At 50.1% G+C, this 19075-nt stretch overlaps 1 protein-coding gene and 1 long non-coding RNA gene across 7 annotated transcripts in view; one reads left to right on the plus strand and one right to left on the minus strand.

Annotated features, from left to right (window-relative positions):
* Nucleotides 1–5169, plus strand: part of CASZ1 (castor zinc finger 1) — a 266726-nt gene extending 261557 nt beyond the window's left edge. For all 6 annotated transcript variants that reach the window (XM_030537831.1, XM_030537834.1, XM_030537832.1 and 3 more), the window contains one exon: nt 210–5169. In XM_030537831.1, coding sequence (XP_030393691.1) covers nt 210–1459 — 1250 coding nt within the window. In that variant the 3' untranslated portion in view covers nt 1460–5169. The remainder of the gene's footprint in view (nt 1–209) is intronic.
* LOC115637025 lies at nt 4027–18610 on the minus strand. The gene is made up of 4 exons (XR_003997136.1): nt 17080–18610; nt 15502–15668; nt 7073–7242; nt 4027–4085 (listed from the first exon to the last, which is right to left on the minus strand). It is a non-coding gene; the product is annotated as an uncharacterized LOC115637025 (long non-coding RNA).
* Between the last annotated feature and the right edge of the window lie 465 nt (nt 18611–19075).

The following is a 19075-nucleotide window of genomic DNA, read 5'->3' on the forward strand; positions in this document are numbered from 1 at the left end:
TTCCCCAGCCCCTGTGCAGGATACAAGGCTGATCCAGAGACTTACTGGGTGGGAGGCTGCTTCCCCTACAGCATCATGCATGGGCCATGGGTCGTAGATAGAATACGGAGTACGATCCAATGTGGCAAGTACGATGCTGGTTACAGGAGGTGATAGGAGTTCCTGCTGCCCCTCTATGAGTAACGCCACTCTCCTCTTCCTGTCCCCAGGGAACACCATCACCATGCCAACTGCCTCCGGGGCCAAAAAGCGCTTCTGGATCATCGAGGATATGTCTCCGTTTGGCAAGCGCCGCAAGACAGCCTCCTCGCGCAAGATGCTGGATGAGGGAATGATGCTGGAGGGTTTCCGACGCTACGATCTCTATGAGGACTGCAAGGACACCAACTGCCAGTTCTCCCTCAAGGTCACCCACTACCACTGCACCCGGGAAAACTGTGGCTACAAGTTCTGCGGCCGCACCCACATGTACAAACACGCCCAGCACCACGATCGCGTCGACAACCTGGTGCTGGATGACTTCAAGCGCTTCAAGTCTTCACTGAGCTGCAACTTCCCCGACTGCCAGTTCTCTGGCAACAGCACGCACTTCCACTGCCTGCGCTGTGGCTTCCGCTGCACCGACAGCACCAAGGTGACCGCTCACCGCAAGCACCATGGCAAGCAAGATGTCATCAGTGCTGCCGGCTTCTGCCAGTTCAGCTCCAGTGTGGACTGTGAGGTGCCCGATTGCAAGTACAAACTCAAGTGCTCCCACTTCCACTGCACTTACCCTGGCTGCAAACACACTGTGGTGGGCATGTCACAGATGGACTCGCACAAGCGCAAGCATGAGAAGCAGGAGCGGGGGGAGCTGCCAGCCATCTCTCCTGGCCCCGAGGGCCTCCATCACGCCACCTTGGAGTACGACGTCCAGAACTCTTCCGTCAACCTGGACAGCTCCCTCAACCTCAGCACTGATGCCAACAGCTCCCTCTTCTTCCTGCAGAACGCAGCTGGCGTGGGCCTCAATGACTCCTTGGACCTCAGCAAGAAGCTACCAGAGGCTGCTGCTGGCCCATCACCCAGCAGAGCAGGGACAAGCCCTCACGAGAGTGGAGTGATGGTATCCAACTCCGGCGATGTGGAGGACGAAGATGACTCATCCCAAGATGAGGAGGAGGAGGAGATAAATGAAGAAGAGGATGATGATGAAGAGGATGACGACGATGATGACGATGACGAAGACGAGGAGGAAGACCTGAATACAGACTCTGAAGAGTCACTCCCCGACCCTGAGGGCCTGGCCACTAAAGAGGATGGGGAAACAGGGGAGGCCTCCACTTCCATAGACCATGGTGATGCTTCCAGGCCTCTGGGCGAGCCAAACCCAGACCTCACGTTAGTCCCCACCCCTGCTCTGGACCCCACCCTTGCCCTGACCCCAACCCACACCCTCGCACCGGCAGCTTCTCCTTAACCTTAGAGACAGCAGGAGGTTTGGTTTTGCTCTTAAATGAAATTACTAAGAGGACCCCTTATGAGGCGAGAACAAAGCACCAGGACGGTAAGCGACAAAACGAACTCCACACCGCACGCACGAGCCCCACGGGCTCAACAGGACAGACATGGTCGCATGGGGCCAGCGCACCATCACTTCATTCTGCGGATGACAGAAGATAAGGCAGGATGCAGAGACACAAAACCCTTCTAGATGGACACTAGCTCTGAGGGTGACATCTGCTCTCCTTTCCTCCCCCCCTTGTAGGGCGTGTGCCCAGTCTTGGGACCCCCTCTCTTATTTCTGGAGTTTATTTTTCCATGTTTTTAGTTGTATGATACTAATAATAATCTCCACTCCTCGGAAGGGGAGTACGGGGATGGCAGGTGATGAATTTTAGAATTATGTGGGTTTTTTTAAGCACGTGGAAGGAACTGGTGGCACAAAGGCAACTAGCTAAGCCTTTACCAGTGTGGGAGGGAGGGAAGGGGTGTCTTTTTTTCCCCCCAGCATTAAATAAATGGGAGAGACTGATGCACCAGACAGCAAGGGTGGGAGGGGGTATTTATTGTCTTACAAACGAGGAAGCATTAATGAATCAGCGGGGCTGGGAATGGAACACTTCTCTGTTCTTCCAGATCCTCTTTATTATTAATAATAATAATTTTTTAAATGCTATTTATATTGTTACGCTTCCCTTTCTCTAGAACTGTTGGAACAGCTGTAGGTCACCTCCCCCAGCTCCTGCTGATCTCCTGGTAGTGGTATAGCTGCAGTCATGGTAGGGAAGGTCGCCATATGGCGGTTAAAGGGTCTGTCACTCACACTGGAGGACTGGGGTTAAACCCCCACTCCCATCCCCAGGTGCTACCCCTCTTTCTCCAGGTTTAGGCTTTTTCTTTTTGGTGCTTCAGAGAAAGCACCACTGTCTCAGGCAGGCTGTGAATGGAGGCAGGAGCAGAAGGTGAGATTAGCATCCTTTGCCTTGGTGTAGCTGGAGGGGAAGAGCAATGCCTTGCTAAATGCCACTTGCCCTCTGATGCAGGGCGACTGATTTTTTTAAATGATGAGCAAGCAGCGTATCCTCAGTGTTTTCCTCCTCAAGGTGAGGGTGGGCAAGTAGATTCTGTGCAAAGGCTAATGCATTTCCCAAAGGGAAGAGAGAGCGAAGCCACAACCCACACAGAAAGGGTAGGGAGATTAAGGCAGACACTGGGCTGGCAATGGGACCTCAGATGCTGGATGGAGAGCTATTGATTGCTCAGGTCCTGCACCCAAATACCCTTGGCTGCTATCTTGTGGCATGGCATGCAGTGCAGCATGCAGTGCAGCAGGGTGTCAAGCCTCCTCCACCTGGGCAAATCGCACCAAGGCCGGCAGCACCATGGTAGCTGGACAGACCTACAGCACTCAAATGGTTACAAGCTCTCCCACTGTTCCCTTTCCCCAACCCCGCCAGTAAAGGGTTTACACACACACACTACAGGAGACTATTCAGCATTCGCATAGATGGCAGTTGCTGTTTGACGCCCAAGTCCTGAGACAGAGAGCTTGTCTACACGTGTGCACTGGCCCCAGAAGGACTAAAAGTGGGAATTACGCTTGATGCAGTGATTTCGGTGCCAGTGTGTAGACCAGCTGGGCATTTTGCTCCCTTGGGTCTAATACTTGGCCCTTGTTTATTTTGTTCTGTTTTAATTATTTTTTTCTAATAACAAACCCCCTAAGCCCAAGGAATCCCTGTCATTCATTCTACCCTGCACAGAAAGAGGCCACAAGCAGTTTGGGTTGTTTTCTTATTATTTCCCTAAAGAGCCAGCGTGGATCTGGGTCCCAACGATAGACAAGCTCCTCAGCTGTTTAAATGCAGGGAGATGTTTGGATAACAATGCTTAAAAAGGAAAGGGGGGAGGGGAGGAGAGAAAAGGGAAAAAAAAGTAAGAAAAAAAAAGATTGTACAGTATTTTTCCTTTAAAGGTTATTCTATATAGAACAAACAGAAACAATGCCTGCCGGAGGGTAACGAGCCTGCCTTCTGGATAGCCCTTAGAGCCTAGATATGGTTACTTGTGTGCAATTTTTTTTTCTCTTTCAGGGTTTGGGGTTTTTTTAACATTTATTGGTAGGGGGCAGCAGGGGGGGAGGGGCCTTAACCCCATGGTTTGAGGCTGTCTTCATACTCCTAGCACTGACTGGAGCTGCACGATTCCGAATTTTAACTTGAATTTTATAGAGACGAAACAAACAAATGGCGGTTGTGAAAAGAAGTTTGTAGTTCATGGTGGGAGGCGGGGGTTTGCTAGCGGTTATTTGTGTGGCTTTTATTTTTCATATGGTTTTATTTTTGTTACTCCCCCCCCCCACCTGCTTCTTGTTTTCTAGTACAGCTCCCATTATCCCCCCATTACCAATATAAGGAAGAGAGCTTCCTCAGTGGGTACAGAGAGGGACTTGGGGCATGTTGTCCCAGAGCAGGATGGGTTAGATTGGCTGTACTTAGAGCATTTAACTGCAGGTTTTATACTGTGTTGCTCTTGTCCAAGTACTTACCTACTAGCTTGATGGGTGCTATAGAAAACCCTCTAGTCCTAACATGGCTCCAAACCTGCAAATACACACAGCAGTGCATAATTTGCACCAGTGAAGTCGATAGAGTTTTGCCATTTACTTCAATAGAACTCTCACAAGCTTAGAACGCCATACAGTCATAAGGGTGTTCAGAACTGAGGGGGCCACTGGAAGAGGTAAGATAATAGAGATGGATAGCTCCCTGCAGCTAGTGATTGCTATGCAGGATGAACATGGCCAAGCCCTGTTTGAAAGCAGTTCCATTGAGACCTCTGCTGTAGATCAGCTATGAGCCTTATCTTCAATTTTGCCTCAAACTCACTAACCTCCACTGACTGAATCCTATAAGGTGGCAGGCGAAAGCAGCTGTGTAGGGCAGAGGTGTGAGAAGACAATCACCACTCCCTCCTCCACCATCAACCCCATGGTGCCTCAAGCAGGAGCTGCATTTATGACTCATCACTGTCTCCCATCTTTGACCCATACATCAAACCCTCTTCCCGCCAAGCCTCCACCCACCTTAGATAGTTCTTATTTTCAGGAGCTGGCACTGGGAAATGACAGGCTGGTACCAGACACAGCCTGCCCAACAAGGGCCTGATCTGGCAACGCGCTGAACCCCCCACTGCACTCACTGAGAGTCCCCAACACGTCAAGATGGGGCCTCAGGTTGACCCACCCTGCCTGTCCCTGACTGCATTTCCTTTCTTTCTTTCTTTACAACTGAAAAATCAAGATGGGTTAAACCCACCAAGTCTTTTTTGCCACATAAAGACCCTGATTCAACAAAGCCTTTAAGCATAGGCTTAAACATGAGCTTCTAGTTAAGCATATCCTTAGGGGAGTTGCTGAACAGGGATGGATTTAAGTGTGTTCCTGAACTGAGGCCAGGTACAGGACTCCAGTTCAGCAAGCTGTGTATGACTTGAGTCAGTGTGGTTGCTCATATGATGAAATTTAGGCATGTGTTTAAAGTAGCTTGCTGACCTGAGGACCAGGGAATTCAGCTGACTGACTTAGGCACGGGAGAGACAAGACGGAATTAAAAACACACAAACAAAAACCCCAAAGGCCCTTGACAAACCCTCCTGATTCTGCCACCATTCGCTGCTGAAGAGAGAAGAAAAAATCAGCTAGGCCGTAATAGACACACACTCAACTGGATTAATGTCTCTGTAGAAGGAATTTTGTTAAAAAAAAAAAAAAAGAAAAAAAAAGAAAAAGAAAGTTTAAAAATAAACTTTTTTTCAATGTAGCAAAAAAAAAAACCCCCAAGATTTAAAAAAAATAAATAAAAATAAAAGGGAGGGAGAATTTTAGCCTTTTGTAATATCCATATTGCACACTAGGACTATAAGCCATTGCTAGCTCATTTTGAATTTTAAATGTGTAATTTTGTTTTGTTGTTGGTTTATTTTTATTTCCATGGGAGGGGGGAGGGAAATTAATGCTTGAACCACCAATGCTCTTTTTAATGTTTTATAAATATGTATGTGTATATATATAAATATAAAAATAATATGTATGCACATATATATGTGTGTGTGTATATATCTATATGTATATACATATATATATAGATATATAGCTAGATATATATAGGTTTTGAGACAAAAAAAAATGCAGAAAGTGAAAAGAAAATAAACCACCCTAAACAGGACGGTGTGCTCTGATTTACTTGAATCTGGTCTCTTCGGCACCTGCATTATTAAGAACTGAATATTTTTCCACTTGAATTTAGTGCTATTAGAAATTTAATATATGTGTTTTATTTATTTGATTTTTTTTTTGCATGACTGATGCAAGGTTTGACATTTTCACTCAATAAAAACTGGAAAAAAAAAACAACCAAACAAACAAATTATGAAGTTGCCTTATTCATTGGGTTTGTCTGTCTCTGGCTTGTTTGTTTTTAAGGCTCTCAAAGGTTTCTGACTGATTGTGGTTTCTTAAGACCCCCATCCTGCTGCTGATACCAGTGCCAGGGCAGAGCCTCTCTATTAACCAGCCACGATTGGCACCTGAGTGATGTTTTCATCTGGACTCAAAAGAGTTGAGGGGCTGAGCGCTACAGATGATGCCCCCCACTCCTGCAAACATTTAAGCACATGAGTAATTTTACTTAAGTCACTGGGGCTACTCACATGTGTAAAGTGTATCCATGTGCCTTCAGTGTTTCCAGGACTGACTAGCCTACCCAAGCGAGAACAGGGACCTCCTGGAGTCATGAGATTGAGATGGAAAGGCAGCAAAGAGTCCTGAGGCACCTTCTAGACTAACAGACATATTGGAGCATGAGCTTTTCGGGGGTGAATACCCACTTCGTCGGATGCATGTAGTGGAAATTTCTCCTCCCTTGGTGTTCACACCTCAACTGCTAGAAGAGGGTCTCATCCTCCCTGATAGAACTAACCTCATTATCTCCAGCCTGATTCTTGCTTGCATATATATACCTGCCTCTGGAAATTTCCACTACATGCATCTGATGAAGTGGGTATTCACCCATGAAAGCTCATGCTCCAATACGTGTTAGTCTATAAGGTGCCACAGGACTCTTTGCCGCTTTTACAGATCCAGACTAACACGGTTACCCCTCTGAGATTGCGATGGTGTTGGGAAAAGGCAGGAACCTTTGCTGGAACGTTACACAAGCTAGCTTCTATAAACTGCAGTGTTTAAGTCCTATGCCAGTGGTTCCCAGACTTTTTCCATTGCTTGTGCAGGGAAAGCCCCTGGCGGGCCAGGCTGGTTTGTTTACCTGCTGCATCCACAGGTTCAGCCGAAGGCAGCTCCCAGTGGCCGTGGTTCACTGTTCCAGGCCAATGGGAGCTGCTGGAAGTGGCGCAGGCCAAGGGACAAACCGGCCCAGCCTGCCAGGGGCTTCCCTGCACAAGCAGCGGAGCAAGTTTGGGAACCACTGTCCTATGCCATGGTCGGGCTAGTAAAGAACCCCCTGCCAGGCAGGGCAACCAACCAACAGGCAGGAGAGAGCCCAAGTCCATTCTGACATAAATTGCTGTTTACCTGACTTTTAGCAGGGATCTGCCCACATCATGCTGCATATCTGGAGGCTGACGTGATTACCCCCTGGGATGAGACGCACAGGCTGTTGCTTTGAGCAGGGCATTCCAGCGCTGCCCAAGTGTGATGCGGCACCGCTCCAGAGCAGCAGATCTTACAGTGCTGAGTGCTGGCTGGAGAAACAGATACTAGATTAGCTAGAGCCCCACTGGATGTGCAGTACAGTTTGCTTATGCACCACTGCTGTATTCCCAAACAAGAATTACTCCAGGCCTGCCCACTTGGAAAGAGGGATGTGCCATCTTGTCACCTCAGCTCACTTCCCCACCTCCACACTATGTAATAAAGCTGTCCTCTGTTCAGCCTGTGTCTATAGATCCGCTGTACCTAGGCAAAGGAGCTTCCGCTGAACTGATGTGCTGCCTACTTATCTCATACAGGTACAGTGAAACCTGCCTTAAAGGGCCACCCTCAGGCCCACACAAATCCAACTGCCTGCCACGCAGGGTTGGGACTGATTGTCCTCAAAGCACACATGGCCCCCAGACACTGAAAGCAGGCATTGACTCTCATCACCTTGCAGCCTTGTTCCTCAGCCCTGGCAGTGCCAGATGAGATGCTCCTACAGGAAGGCCCAGCCCAGAACCTTGCGCCTGGGCTAACCATTTCCCAGTCCCTCCAACCCCACCACAGTCCGAGCAGCTCATGTCACGCAAAAGAAAGCAAAAAGAAAGACGCCCTGCCTTGCCCCTCCCCTTAGCTGCCCCTGGCAAGGTGTCTATTTGTGCCGCGTTGCCCTCTCTGCCACCCATCAACATGAGCCCAGAGGCAGCAGTGCAGAGTCTGCCAAACATAGCTGCATTCCTTGCCAGCTGCTGCTTCCTTGTTAGCGGAGGGATTAAGACCCCTCTCTCTTTCAAAGCCCCCTGGTTGCTCCGCTGCTGCGCCCAGCCATCCTGTTTTCAGATGTCATTATCCGAACACACTCCTAAGCCGCCCTCAGAGCACAGAGGTTTGTTCATGCTGGAGCTCTGCCCACAGCACGTGGGATGTTTCCAACAGGCAGGCACTCTCACACACGCACGCAGCTCGGAGGCTCGCGTTGGGACTTGCCTGCTCTTTGTGAGGCTCTCATTGCACTTAAATAAAAGTGTGAGTAATTTATGGGAGACAAAGCAAACGCAACAAATTAAAGCCATTGCTGCTACACTCGCTTCAGGCCCTCCGCACTAGAGCTAGGGCCTGCCAGGCCCTGGGGCCTGACACCTACAGCCTTCGGTGCATTTCAGCACACACAGGCCCAAACGCACAACACAAACTTGGGGATGCACTGCCTTACCCTTTCCAGACACGGTCGCTGCCCTTCACTGGCTGGATGTGGCTACGGTACAGGCCTGCCTGATGGTAAATAAGGACCATGCAGCGTAACTGAGGACACACTATTGGGGGCACGTGGGTGCCCCTTCACCATAAGGGCCAGCATGAGAGAAATCAAGAGCTCAGGTTATCAGTGTTAGCCTGAAACGGGGTACTGGACAGTGTGGCGGTACAAGGCACTGCCATTTGCTCAGGCCAACCCCAGCCTCTGTCTGAACAGGGGACGTATAACGTATATTAGGAAAATGGTGCTTTTAGTTGTGCCTCTCCTGATGCCCCAGAACTGCATATGTCTGAGCTACAGCAATCTCTGATTTTTCTCATCAGGTACCTGTCCAGCTCAATCAATCACCACAAGCCAGAGCCAACCCTTGACCTAGCAAGGGCCACAGAGAGCCAGAAACCCAGGAAGCAAGCCAGGCAAACAGTCACTGTGTGTTGCAGCAGGCAGAGTGCGATTAGCCACACCCTAAGGTGTGCGGAGCCATGGCTAGTGCCCAGAGAACTGCTCCTCAAAGCTTGTTCAGCTGAGTAGAAAATGCAGTAAAACGTGTTTTAGTCTGGGAGGTAATTGGCAGCACAATGCCTCCTACACCCAAACTGAGACAAATTCAGGACTTTTGTAACTTCTTGGGAAGAGGGAGAAGCAGCCATCTGGGCTTCCAACTGATTACCCCAGCCATGGACAATCATGCAGAAGCATCATGGGAGTTCCAAAGCATGGTGCACTTAAGGGAGGCCCAGTGAGTTGCTATAGCCAAATCATCTTCAATTACTTAAGCCAGGCCTTCAATCATCTTGAGAACCAAATCTGAACTGGTCTAGTCCCAGCTTCGCAGGGCCCAGGCCAGGAACAGCAGGGCAGGGTCTCTAGTCAGAAATGTGGGGCATTGGTAAAGCTGGGTGGGAAGCCCAGGAGTGAAATAGCTGGAGGAGCAGTTCGTGAGGCTTGAAGCACTGAGCAAGCTTCTGCCACAAACCTCCAGGCTCCTACTACTCATGACAAAGAACAGAGCATCTCCCACAGAAGGGCAGGGATGGAGCGTGCTTGCCTCCTTGAACGGGGAGGGATAGCGCAGTGGTTTGAGCATTAGTCTGCTTAAACTCAGGGTTGTGAGTTCAATCCTTGAGGGGGGCATTTAGGGATCTGGGGCAAAAATCTGTTTGGGGATTGGCCCTGCTTTGAGCAGGGGGTTGGACTTAGAGGACCTCCCTTCCAACCCTGAGATTCTTATGATTCTATTCTATGATAATGAAGAGCAATTCTAGGATGGTCTCCTGCTTGCACCATGGCCAGCTTAAGAGCTGCAGTTTCCCTGGGCAAGCTGGACACCAGAGAAGGGACAAGAGAGAAAAGATGAATGAAGGCAGCTCTCTCCATGCTCTGGCATTGCCCTTCCCACTCAGCCTTGGGCTGGAGGCCAGCTGCTGCCTCCTGACCCCTCCCAACCATGCTACACCATGGGATTTATCTCCAAAGCTCTGGGAAAGATGATTTTCATTGGAGGACCTCAGGGATGAAAAGGGTGAGGAGTTTGGGGTAATAATGCAAAACACCCCAGAGAGAGATTACGTGAGTGTCAGATGACAGCGGGCAAGGGGGTTAAAATCAAACAGAAACACTAGGCTCAATCAGCCTCTCAAATCCCCTGCACATTTTTGCATAAATATTTCCCAGAGGTAAAATTTTACTCATGAAACCAAGTGCACCAGTTGCTCTGCACATAACCATCTATGCCCGTGATTTGCACTCCCAAACCCAGCACCTTCACACACAAAAGCTCATGTCAACCACTTGCAGGTGCCATTTCGAAATCCCAGGGGAAGCTCCTTTGAAAAGGAAGCTCTTGGGGTAGCAAACCAGTGCTTGTGTCGCCATGGAGCAGAGGGAACTTCAGGCAGGAGCTTTACAAAATGACAATAAAAATCTCATTTCTTCTCCTATGAGAACAAACTTTAAAGCCACAGCCGAAAGTCCTTGAGGAGCCTGTACCCACTCCAAATGAAAGGCACCCAGGCTGCAGGGATATTATGAGAGTTTCATATAAGAAAAATTGTCTTTTTTTGTACAGATATGGGAGGAAACTTGTGGACAAAGCCTAGAAAGAGTGAGTGTCTGCATGTGTGTATACACTCTAGTGAGTGTGTATATAAGTTTGGAGTCCGGTGGCACCTTAAAGACTAACAGATTTATTTGGGCATAAGCTTTCATGGATTAAAAAAAAAACCAAAACAACTTTTATTCACAAAAGCTTATGCCCAAATAAATCTGTTAGTCTTTAAGGTGCCACGGGACTCCTTGTTGGTTTTGTGGATATAGACTAACACGGCTACCTCCTGATATACAGGTCTCGGCATTTGTGTGCACATATAAAAGAGAGTGACTGTGTGTGTGTACATATAGTATGGAAGGGGGTCTCTCCGTGTATGCAAGTCTGTGTCTAAGTTTGTATGTATGTGAATCCACCTGCACACACATGTACATGCAGTATACAGGGTTGTGTGTGTATTTGAATGCCAACTTTGGAAATGGCCTGTGAGGGTGCCTGCAGAGCATATGGGCATGCAAGTGTGAATGTGACACAGATCAGACTTGTGTAAGGAAGGGGGTGTGTGAGAGACAGAGATGGTCTGGGTGTGCATGTGCAAACAATAGAAAGGTGAGCGAGGGTGATGTACTGTGGACACAATTGTGTCAAAATACAACAGTCTGGTAGGAAGCCCCAGCTTTCCCTCTCCCTGTCTCCTGACCTGACCTAGCTGTGCTGGAGCCCAGAAGCTGACAGTAACTAACTCTATAGGGGGGGAGAAATGCTGCGGGGGAGGGGTTGTCTGAAAAATGCTTGTTGGGGTGGTGGCTAGGATGGCCATGCAGGCTCTGGAGCAAGAATGGGCTGAGATATAATCTCTTTTCCTTTAGGGCTCCCAACTCTGCAGTCCCATTTGCTGTGAAGAGCTTTTTTCTCTCCTGGGGCTGATTTTTTTCACCTTACCCTGGTGGTGGCCGGGTGATCTCTAACCCTGGGCTGTGCCCTGACCCATGGAGCATCTCCCCGGCAGAGGTAGTTTGGCCAATGGGGTAGCTTCCCTCCTTCCTTTTGCTCTTTTTTGGCAGGGAAAAATTTAAACAAACAAATGAAGAAACACTGAAGATTTAAGTAAACAGACAAAGATTTATCTGACAGGCCGGCTAAGCAGCCTTTCCCTGGCCCCTCCCCTTCCCAATAGCCACTATTTACTGGGGCAGTCTGGGGAGATGCTTTTCACGCTGTCTGGGAAACCAGACCCCCAACAGCATTTACTCTAAGTCCCAGCTGCCACAAGCAGGGACCCACCACCCAGGAGCTCACACCAGCACCGCTTGGGCAGGACCCCACAGCAAGGGGCTCATTACCATCATTACCACAACCTGGGAGCTTTGAGCAGCCTCACACCCACTTTGTAATGACCTTAAACAATCACATGTGGGGGGTATTAAAGGTAAAAGGAGGACTCCAAATAACCCAGAAAGCCTCGCACAGCGGGACACCAGCTCCACTTGCACCACTGGAGAGAGACAGATGTAGGGGGCAGTAGGAATGAGAGGAACTGATATTAGACTGATATAGCTCTGCTCGAGTACCTCACCCACATCCACCGCAGCTCTCCCGGTTCCAGCCCCCAAACTCAGCGCCACTTGAGTACCTCACCCACATCCAGTCCTGCTCTCCCGGTTCCAGCCCCCAAACGCAGCGCCACTCGAGTACCTCACCCACATACACCTCTGCTCTCCCAGTTCCAGCCCGCAAACGTGGCGCCACTCGAGTACCTCACCCACATACACCTCTGCTCTCCCGGTTCCAGCCCGCAAACGTGGCGCCACTCGAGTACCTCACCCACATCCAGTCCTGCTCTCCCGGTTCCAGCCCTCAAACGCAGCGCCACTCGAGTACCTCACCCACATACGCCTCTGCTCTCCCGGTTCCAGCCCCCAAACGCAGCGCCACTCGAGTACCTCACCCACACCCAGTCCTGCTCTCTCAGTTCCAGGCCCCAAACGCAGCGCCACTCGAGTACCTCACCCACATACACCTCTGTTCTCCTGGTTCCAGGCCCCAAACGCGGCGCCACTCGAGTACCTCACCCACATACGCCTCTGCTCTCCCGGTTCCAGCCCCCAAACGCGGCGCCACTTGAGTACCTCACCCACATCCAGTCCTGCTCTCTCAGTTCCAGGCCCCAAACGCGGCGCCACTTGAGTACCTCACCCACATCCAGTCCTGCTCTCCCAGTTCCAGGCCCCTGACGCAGCGCCACTCGAGTACCTCACCCACATCCACCCCTGCTCTCCGGTGTGAGGCCCCTAGCACAGGTCAGCCCAGGCACTTCACTTGTAGCACCCACTCCCACCGTGAGCAGGTTATAGTCAAAGCCCCCATAGGCCACACTGACCAGGCTGAGTGCCCAACTCAGACCTAGGACATTGGAGGGAAGCAGAATTTTTGGCTGTCCCATATGCAGCACCTGGGCTTGTGAGGTTTCCTCAGGATTGTCTCTTCCTGGGGCAGCGCAGTGGTACAGCTGGGATGGGAGTGAACCACTCCTCTAAGAATCATTGAATATCAGGGTTGGAAGGGACCTCAGGAAGTTATTTAGTCCAACCCCCTGCTCAAAGCAGGACCAATCCCCAACTAAATCCCCAAATATCTAAGTGGCCACCTCAAGGATTGAGCTCTCAACCCTGGATTTAGCAGACCAGTGCTCAAACCACTGAGCTATCCCTCCTCCCCAAAAGTACCTGAGCTGCATCCCTGACGACCCAGACTACTGCCACTTCCTGGCGTCCCCCATGCTGCAGATTTGCTGTGAGGGCAGCAAAGAAGAGGACAGCCTATGCCATTAATCCATGTGTTTTACACACGCGACTGAACTCAGCCTATCAGCCCCCACGAAGCAGGCAGTTTTACCTCAAACTGCCCCGGTTTTCAGCTGAAGAGCCTGAGGCAAAGGGGGTCGTCTACACAACTTGAGGCCCACACACTCCTAATCTAACCACTAGACTGTACCCCTCCCCCACATCCTCCGAGAAACAGAAGAGGATAAAAGTTGTTAGGGAACCCCAAGCTCCTCTGGTTATCAGAGCTCACTGTTCACTGGCGAAGGTAAAGCAGAACAAAGGAGCAAGCTGGTGAACAGGCAGTCGGGGCAGGGGACTCCTGCTGGTGATGGTGTAGCGGAGGTGGGAAGGCAGAGCTGACAGCAGGCCCTAAATCAGAGCTTGTCTATAGGCAAAAGTTGCACCAAGTTACCTCACCTTATCCTCTGTGTGGTCAAACTTACTTCAGCTTAAACCACTTTTTTAAGCAAAACCAAAATAAACCTGGTTTAAACTGAAGTGAGTGTGTCCACACAGGAATTTGCACCAATTTAACTAAATCAGTTTAAAAAACCATTAAAGTTAATTAGTGCTATTTTCTCCTGGATACTAGCTTACGGCACTGCAGGATAGTGTTACATTTCTGCATGTTGCACAAAGAGACAGAGACAGAGCAGAGAAAGAGACAGATGGACTGACTGACCAACAGAGAGATGCTGTACAAGACGGACACAGTGACAAGAGACAGCCAGTCCAGCAATGTGACAGACAGACAGGTATACACAAAGAGAAACGTGCAGCAAGTAGGCCAGCTGTACTTCTAGAGGTACTCAGTGAGCCAATCACAATCCTACTGAAAAGTAGGGGTTTTCTCTAAACCAGTCAAGAAAATATAAATCCCAACTCCTCTCTCTCTAATCCCCCCAGATGCATTCACGCCACATCCGTGTCACACTAGATTCCCCATTCTCTGGAATCCAGGGGGATGGAAGACCATTAAGGGTTAAACCCTAAAGCAGACATAGAAAAGACAGGGTGAGGGCCCTCGGGGAGATTTCTAGTCTGAAAGACACTCAACAAAAATAAATTGTAATTGAGTTTAATAATCTTCCCCTTTCCAGAAAGGGTCTGACAGATGTTGCCTAGTGCTCACTTCTGCCCCATTTCAAATATTTTTACCTTATTTGGATGAAATATATTATTTTTCTAATTAAAGGATTTTTTTTTCCTCCAAAGGGCTGGTTTTCTCCTCCGTCCAGCTGGTGCCTTTATTAGGTTAGTACTCACTCCCTTTTGGGGATGGGATTGTTTTTTTCCCTGAGCCGAGAGAGACCATGCCAGCCCTTCAATCCACAAACGCACAAGCTCAGCATTCCCGCTGCACAGGGAATCGGACTGGCTTTCCCGTCCCCTGCTCTCTTCCCCCGATGCATCTCAGCTGTGTTTACTGTCTTAGAGCAGCACAGGTAACCGCCAGGGCTGGGCAGGTGGAGGACGCCTTAGATGCACATACAAAAGTCTACATCGGATAGACTCCCTGGGAAGCTGCAGTGTGGTCTAGTGGGCAGAGTATTGCACAGACACAGGAGACCCAGGATCTACTCCCAGCTCTGCTGTGCGATCTGGGGCAAGTCACTTCCCCTCTCTGTGCTTCTGTCCCCCCGGCCTGCTTGCTCTGGCTGGTCTATTTAGATTGTCAGCTCTGTGAGGCAAGGTCTGTCCCTCGCCAGGTGTTTGCCCAGCACCATCTCGGCTGGCGGCTCTAGGCACTACCCTGATACCAGTACGACGCATGTGAGAGTGTGCGGGTCAGGACCAGCTCCAGGCTTTGTAGGGGCAAGGCAGAGTAACACAGTGGGGACCTACCTCCTCTCTTGGCTTTCACGGCCTGTTTCAGGAAACAGAGCTGAAACATGGCTTAGCCAACGGGGTGGGCATCAAGGGACCCCACGAGCTGCCAGCACCAGAAGGAGCTGGGTTCAGAGCCCTATTCAGCCATATAGGCCCAAACTATACGGCAGGGTCACAGCGAGAGGTGGCACTAAGGCTGCTATGGTGCCTTTGCTCCCAAGAACCCACAGCCTTTACTGATGTCACAAAGGGAAAATGGGGAGTCAGATTTCTGTGCTGGACACTAGCAGACCCTCCCACCCCAGTCCTCCCAAACCAGACTACACAGGACAGACAAGGGGCTACTCACCTTCCCTGCCTCAGGAAGCCCTCGTGGTGCTGACGCCAGCATTCCCACAATCCACTGCCTCTCTCGGCTATCACACACCCAGACGGGCTGCACCGCTGCTCGTGACCTCCTTGGGTCACAGCACATCTCCAGCCAGGGCTGAGACGGCCCCCGAGAGAAGGTGCCATCTCCCAGTAATAAGGGAAGGAAAACACAGCCAGAGTTAAGGGAAACCTCGTAGCTGGGAGAGGGCGAGACGCAGCCAGATCCAACATGGCTGCCTCAGGGCTGCCGCTACTTGGCTCAGCCACATGTAAAGGGCCAGTTCCAGAAAGGCATGCTGGGGAAAAAGTTCCTGAGACACTCCACACTTGGGAGGAATGAGGGCCTTCTGCACAGGGCATACCACTTTCTCAGTTTCACTCAGGAGAGAGCCTGGGGAGGAGGTAATGCTTCTTTGGGGGTCATATAAGGACCCTCAGTAGTTTTGCTTTGCAGTTCTTCTTTAAGATGGGGAAACTGAGACACATAGAGGTAAAGTGATTCAGCCAAGGCCACACAGTCAAGATTAGAACCCAGCACACTTTCCCTTATGCCTGGAACTGCCTCCAAATTGCGTATGCAAAGCTCTCTCTCAAAGATACCATGGAACCTGCCTCTTCTAGGATGCATCCCATCTACCATCCCCTCCCACCACTAGACTAACTCAACTCCCAGTCTCCTTACTCCCTATCCCAAACTGCCTGGCTGACACTCTGTGAGCATGCAAAGTGCTGGCTGTTCCCCACATCATCTCAAGAACTCTCCTGTCTCCAGCAGCCCATGAGGGTGGCAGGGTGGCACTCAGACTGCAGTGTACACAGCAGGACGTCAACTCCGGAGTGAGAACTCCCCAAAGCTGCCTGCCCTTAGTGTTAGGATGGGGGAGAGAACAGGCACTGGTTTGAGCTGAGCAAGGAACACCCAACAACAGGGGATAGCCTGTTCCAGGTCATGTGGAGACAGGACAAGTGAGGAAAGGGAGATGCTTACAAGTGGTGGTAATGGTAGGGAAGGCATGGGGAAGCGATGTGGTTTTGAGCAGATGGAAGCACGTGGGGGGAAAATATAAGGAAAATCTAGAGCAAGGGTGGCCAAACTGTGACTCGTGAGCCACATGTGGCTTTTTTACAGTTCAAGTGCAGCTCTTGGAGCTCCCCATGTGCCCCCCCCAAACCATTTTCCACCTACCGGGGGGAGCTCAGGACTTCTGCCTTGCAGCGGGGTGGTGAGGTAGGGGCATCTGCCCAGCAGAGAGGGCTTCAGCAGGAGCAAGGCTGAAACTCGAACCCCAGCAGGCACCTCCAGCTCTTGAATGTCTGAAGATTATTGTATGCGGCTTGGCAGGTCAGCAAGTTTGGCCACCCTGCTATAGAGCTACGACCACTCTCTCTCTCATACTCTCACACAAGTGGGGGCTGCAGGACAGAAGTGAAGAGTGCCAGCAGACAGCATGTGGGAAACCCAGGATTACAGTGCCTGGCCAGCACTGTGCAATGGGGGGATTTGCACAATGCCTGGCTCCAGCCAGTCTCTCCCTTTCCTGAACTCCAAACTCACCTGGACAACCTTGCTGAGCCCCGCATGACTTTATGTTGTCTTGAGAACAGATCCCAGCTCGCTTGTCATCTGAGGTGGAGTCAAAGACGACTTGGGGACTTCCCTCTCCTAATTCCTTCCCATGTTGGCACACTTCCTGAGATGTCCTGGCATCTGTGCTGCTGCTGCTGCTGCTGGACACTGGAGCATGTGTGCATCCACTCGGGGAGGCGGGTTGGTGGATGGTGTCTCATTGAAGTGCTCATCAGCTGTTCATTGGGGGGGAAGGCCTGGATCAGTGATCCTTTTGCTCTGCCAGCCTCATCTCCTTCTACCTGATCCCCTCTCTTCATTCTGCATCAGCCTCCCTCCTTTGTTTCATTTGCCCACTCCTGACTTCATACCTTCTTCCACTTTGTCCTTTATGCCTGAACAGCCTCCAGATGCACTTATGCAAACCCCCTTCCCATCGACACCATGGAACCTGCCTCTTCCATGAAGCATTCCAGTTACCCTCCCCATCCACCACTCCACTCCTCCATCACGCTGCTCCACAGTGTCTCCCCCTTGGTGCAAGGGACTTATCAATCATTTGGCACAGTTTTCCTTTTTCTGTACAGTAAACACACATAGGAGGCTACTGGTGGAGTAATCTTCACCTGATAGACAGAGGCTGCTGTCATCTCTCTTGTCCTGCAGAGAAAGGAGTCCATTCTCAGGGATTTGTCAGCTAACGTGAAGGTGTTCCCAATGCATACTGGCCAATGTATGAGTAATCAATTCCCAGAGCTACTGACTTAAGAAGCCAGGTCCCAGTAGGGGCCTGGGGTAGAAAGGCGGAGGTATTATGAACTGCAGGTCAAGCTCCACTGTTTGTCAGGACTAAAATACTGGCCTAAGCATCCCAGCATCAAGGCAAGGCAATCATGAAAGGCCTCTGACAAGAGCTGTTCCATCACCCTTCGTTAGCTTGTCAATACTTTCATTACGTGGATAGCTGGAAAGCAAAGACAAGATGTGATTGACATAGGAACTAATAGCACCCTGCATGCCTGGGAATAACTGTTGGTAAGTAGGCCTGGCTCTCCAAGAATCTCCTGTGGATGTGCTGGGTCTCCTTAGACAGCACTTGTGAAAGAATAAACAGTATCAGCAGCAAGATGCCCAGAGCTGAGTGACCAACAGGAGCTCTGATCCTGCTGGCAGGGGACGTACATAGGGTAAACAGGCAGGCTGTGACTTAGCGAGACAGCAAGGTTTTCAAGGCCTGGAAAATCTGGGAGGGGGAGGAGAATCACTTTGTGCCGCTGCACTAGAAAGCAAAGCAAGGTTTGAAAAACCTGTAGCAAACACATCTTGTTAATGAACCAACCATCTACTGGGAGCATGGAGGGAAGGGAAAAAAATCTTCGGGCTGCCTGTGCTGTAAACCTCGTAAGTCACTCCGCAAGGCACATACCTCAGCAACATATTTTCCACATTTCACTGACTGCTCTTGTCCAGGCACTTTCTATTTTCAAACCCTTCTATGTATATAAAATGTACACGGGCAGGGCAATACTTTTTCATTACATCCCCACGTTCGCCCTGTGTTTCCATTTCACAAAGATTCTTGGCTTGGGGAGAAAGAGAGTGCCATCGCCCAAAGAAAGCCTCTGCTTTTAAACACTCTCTAATTTGCCCTGTTTTAGCTAAATGCAACGTTCTTTGTGAACGTTAAAGGAGAGAGAGAGGGAGAGGAGGGGGGGGAGAGAGAGAGAGAGAGAGACTCCTGAGGGAAGATACTCATCCATTTAAGGAATGAGAAATCATCACATTCAACAGCAGGTCTAAATACAGTAATCTGAAGGTCCCTTTCTCTCCCCCTGAGCAGGAAAATGTCACCATGCACCAGACACACAAATACCCAGGAATCAAGTAAATCCCTCGTTTTTAAGAAGGAAGCCAAATAGTCCAGTTGAGTGAAGATGGTACTATAGCAGCTATGAGTTGCTATACGCCATGCCTTGCAGAGAAG

This window comes from Gopherus evgoodei, chromosome 18, assembly GCF_007399415.2.
Source record: "Gopherus evgoodei ecotype Sinaloan lineage chromosome 18, rGopEvg1_v1.p, whole genome shotgun sequence".
Lineage (NCBI taxonomy): Eukaryota > Metazoa > Chordata > Testudines > Testudinidae > Gopherus > Gopherus evgoodei.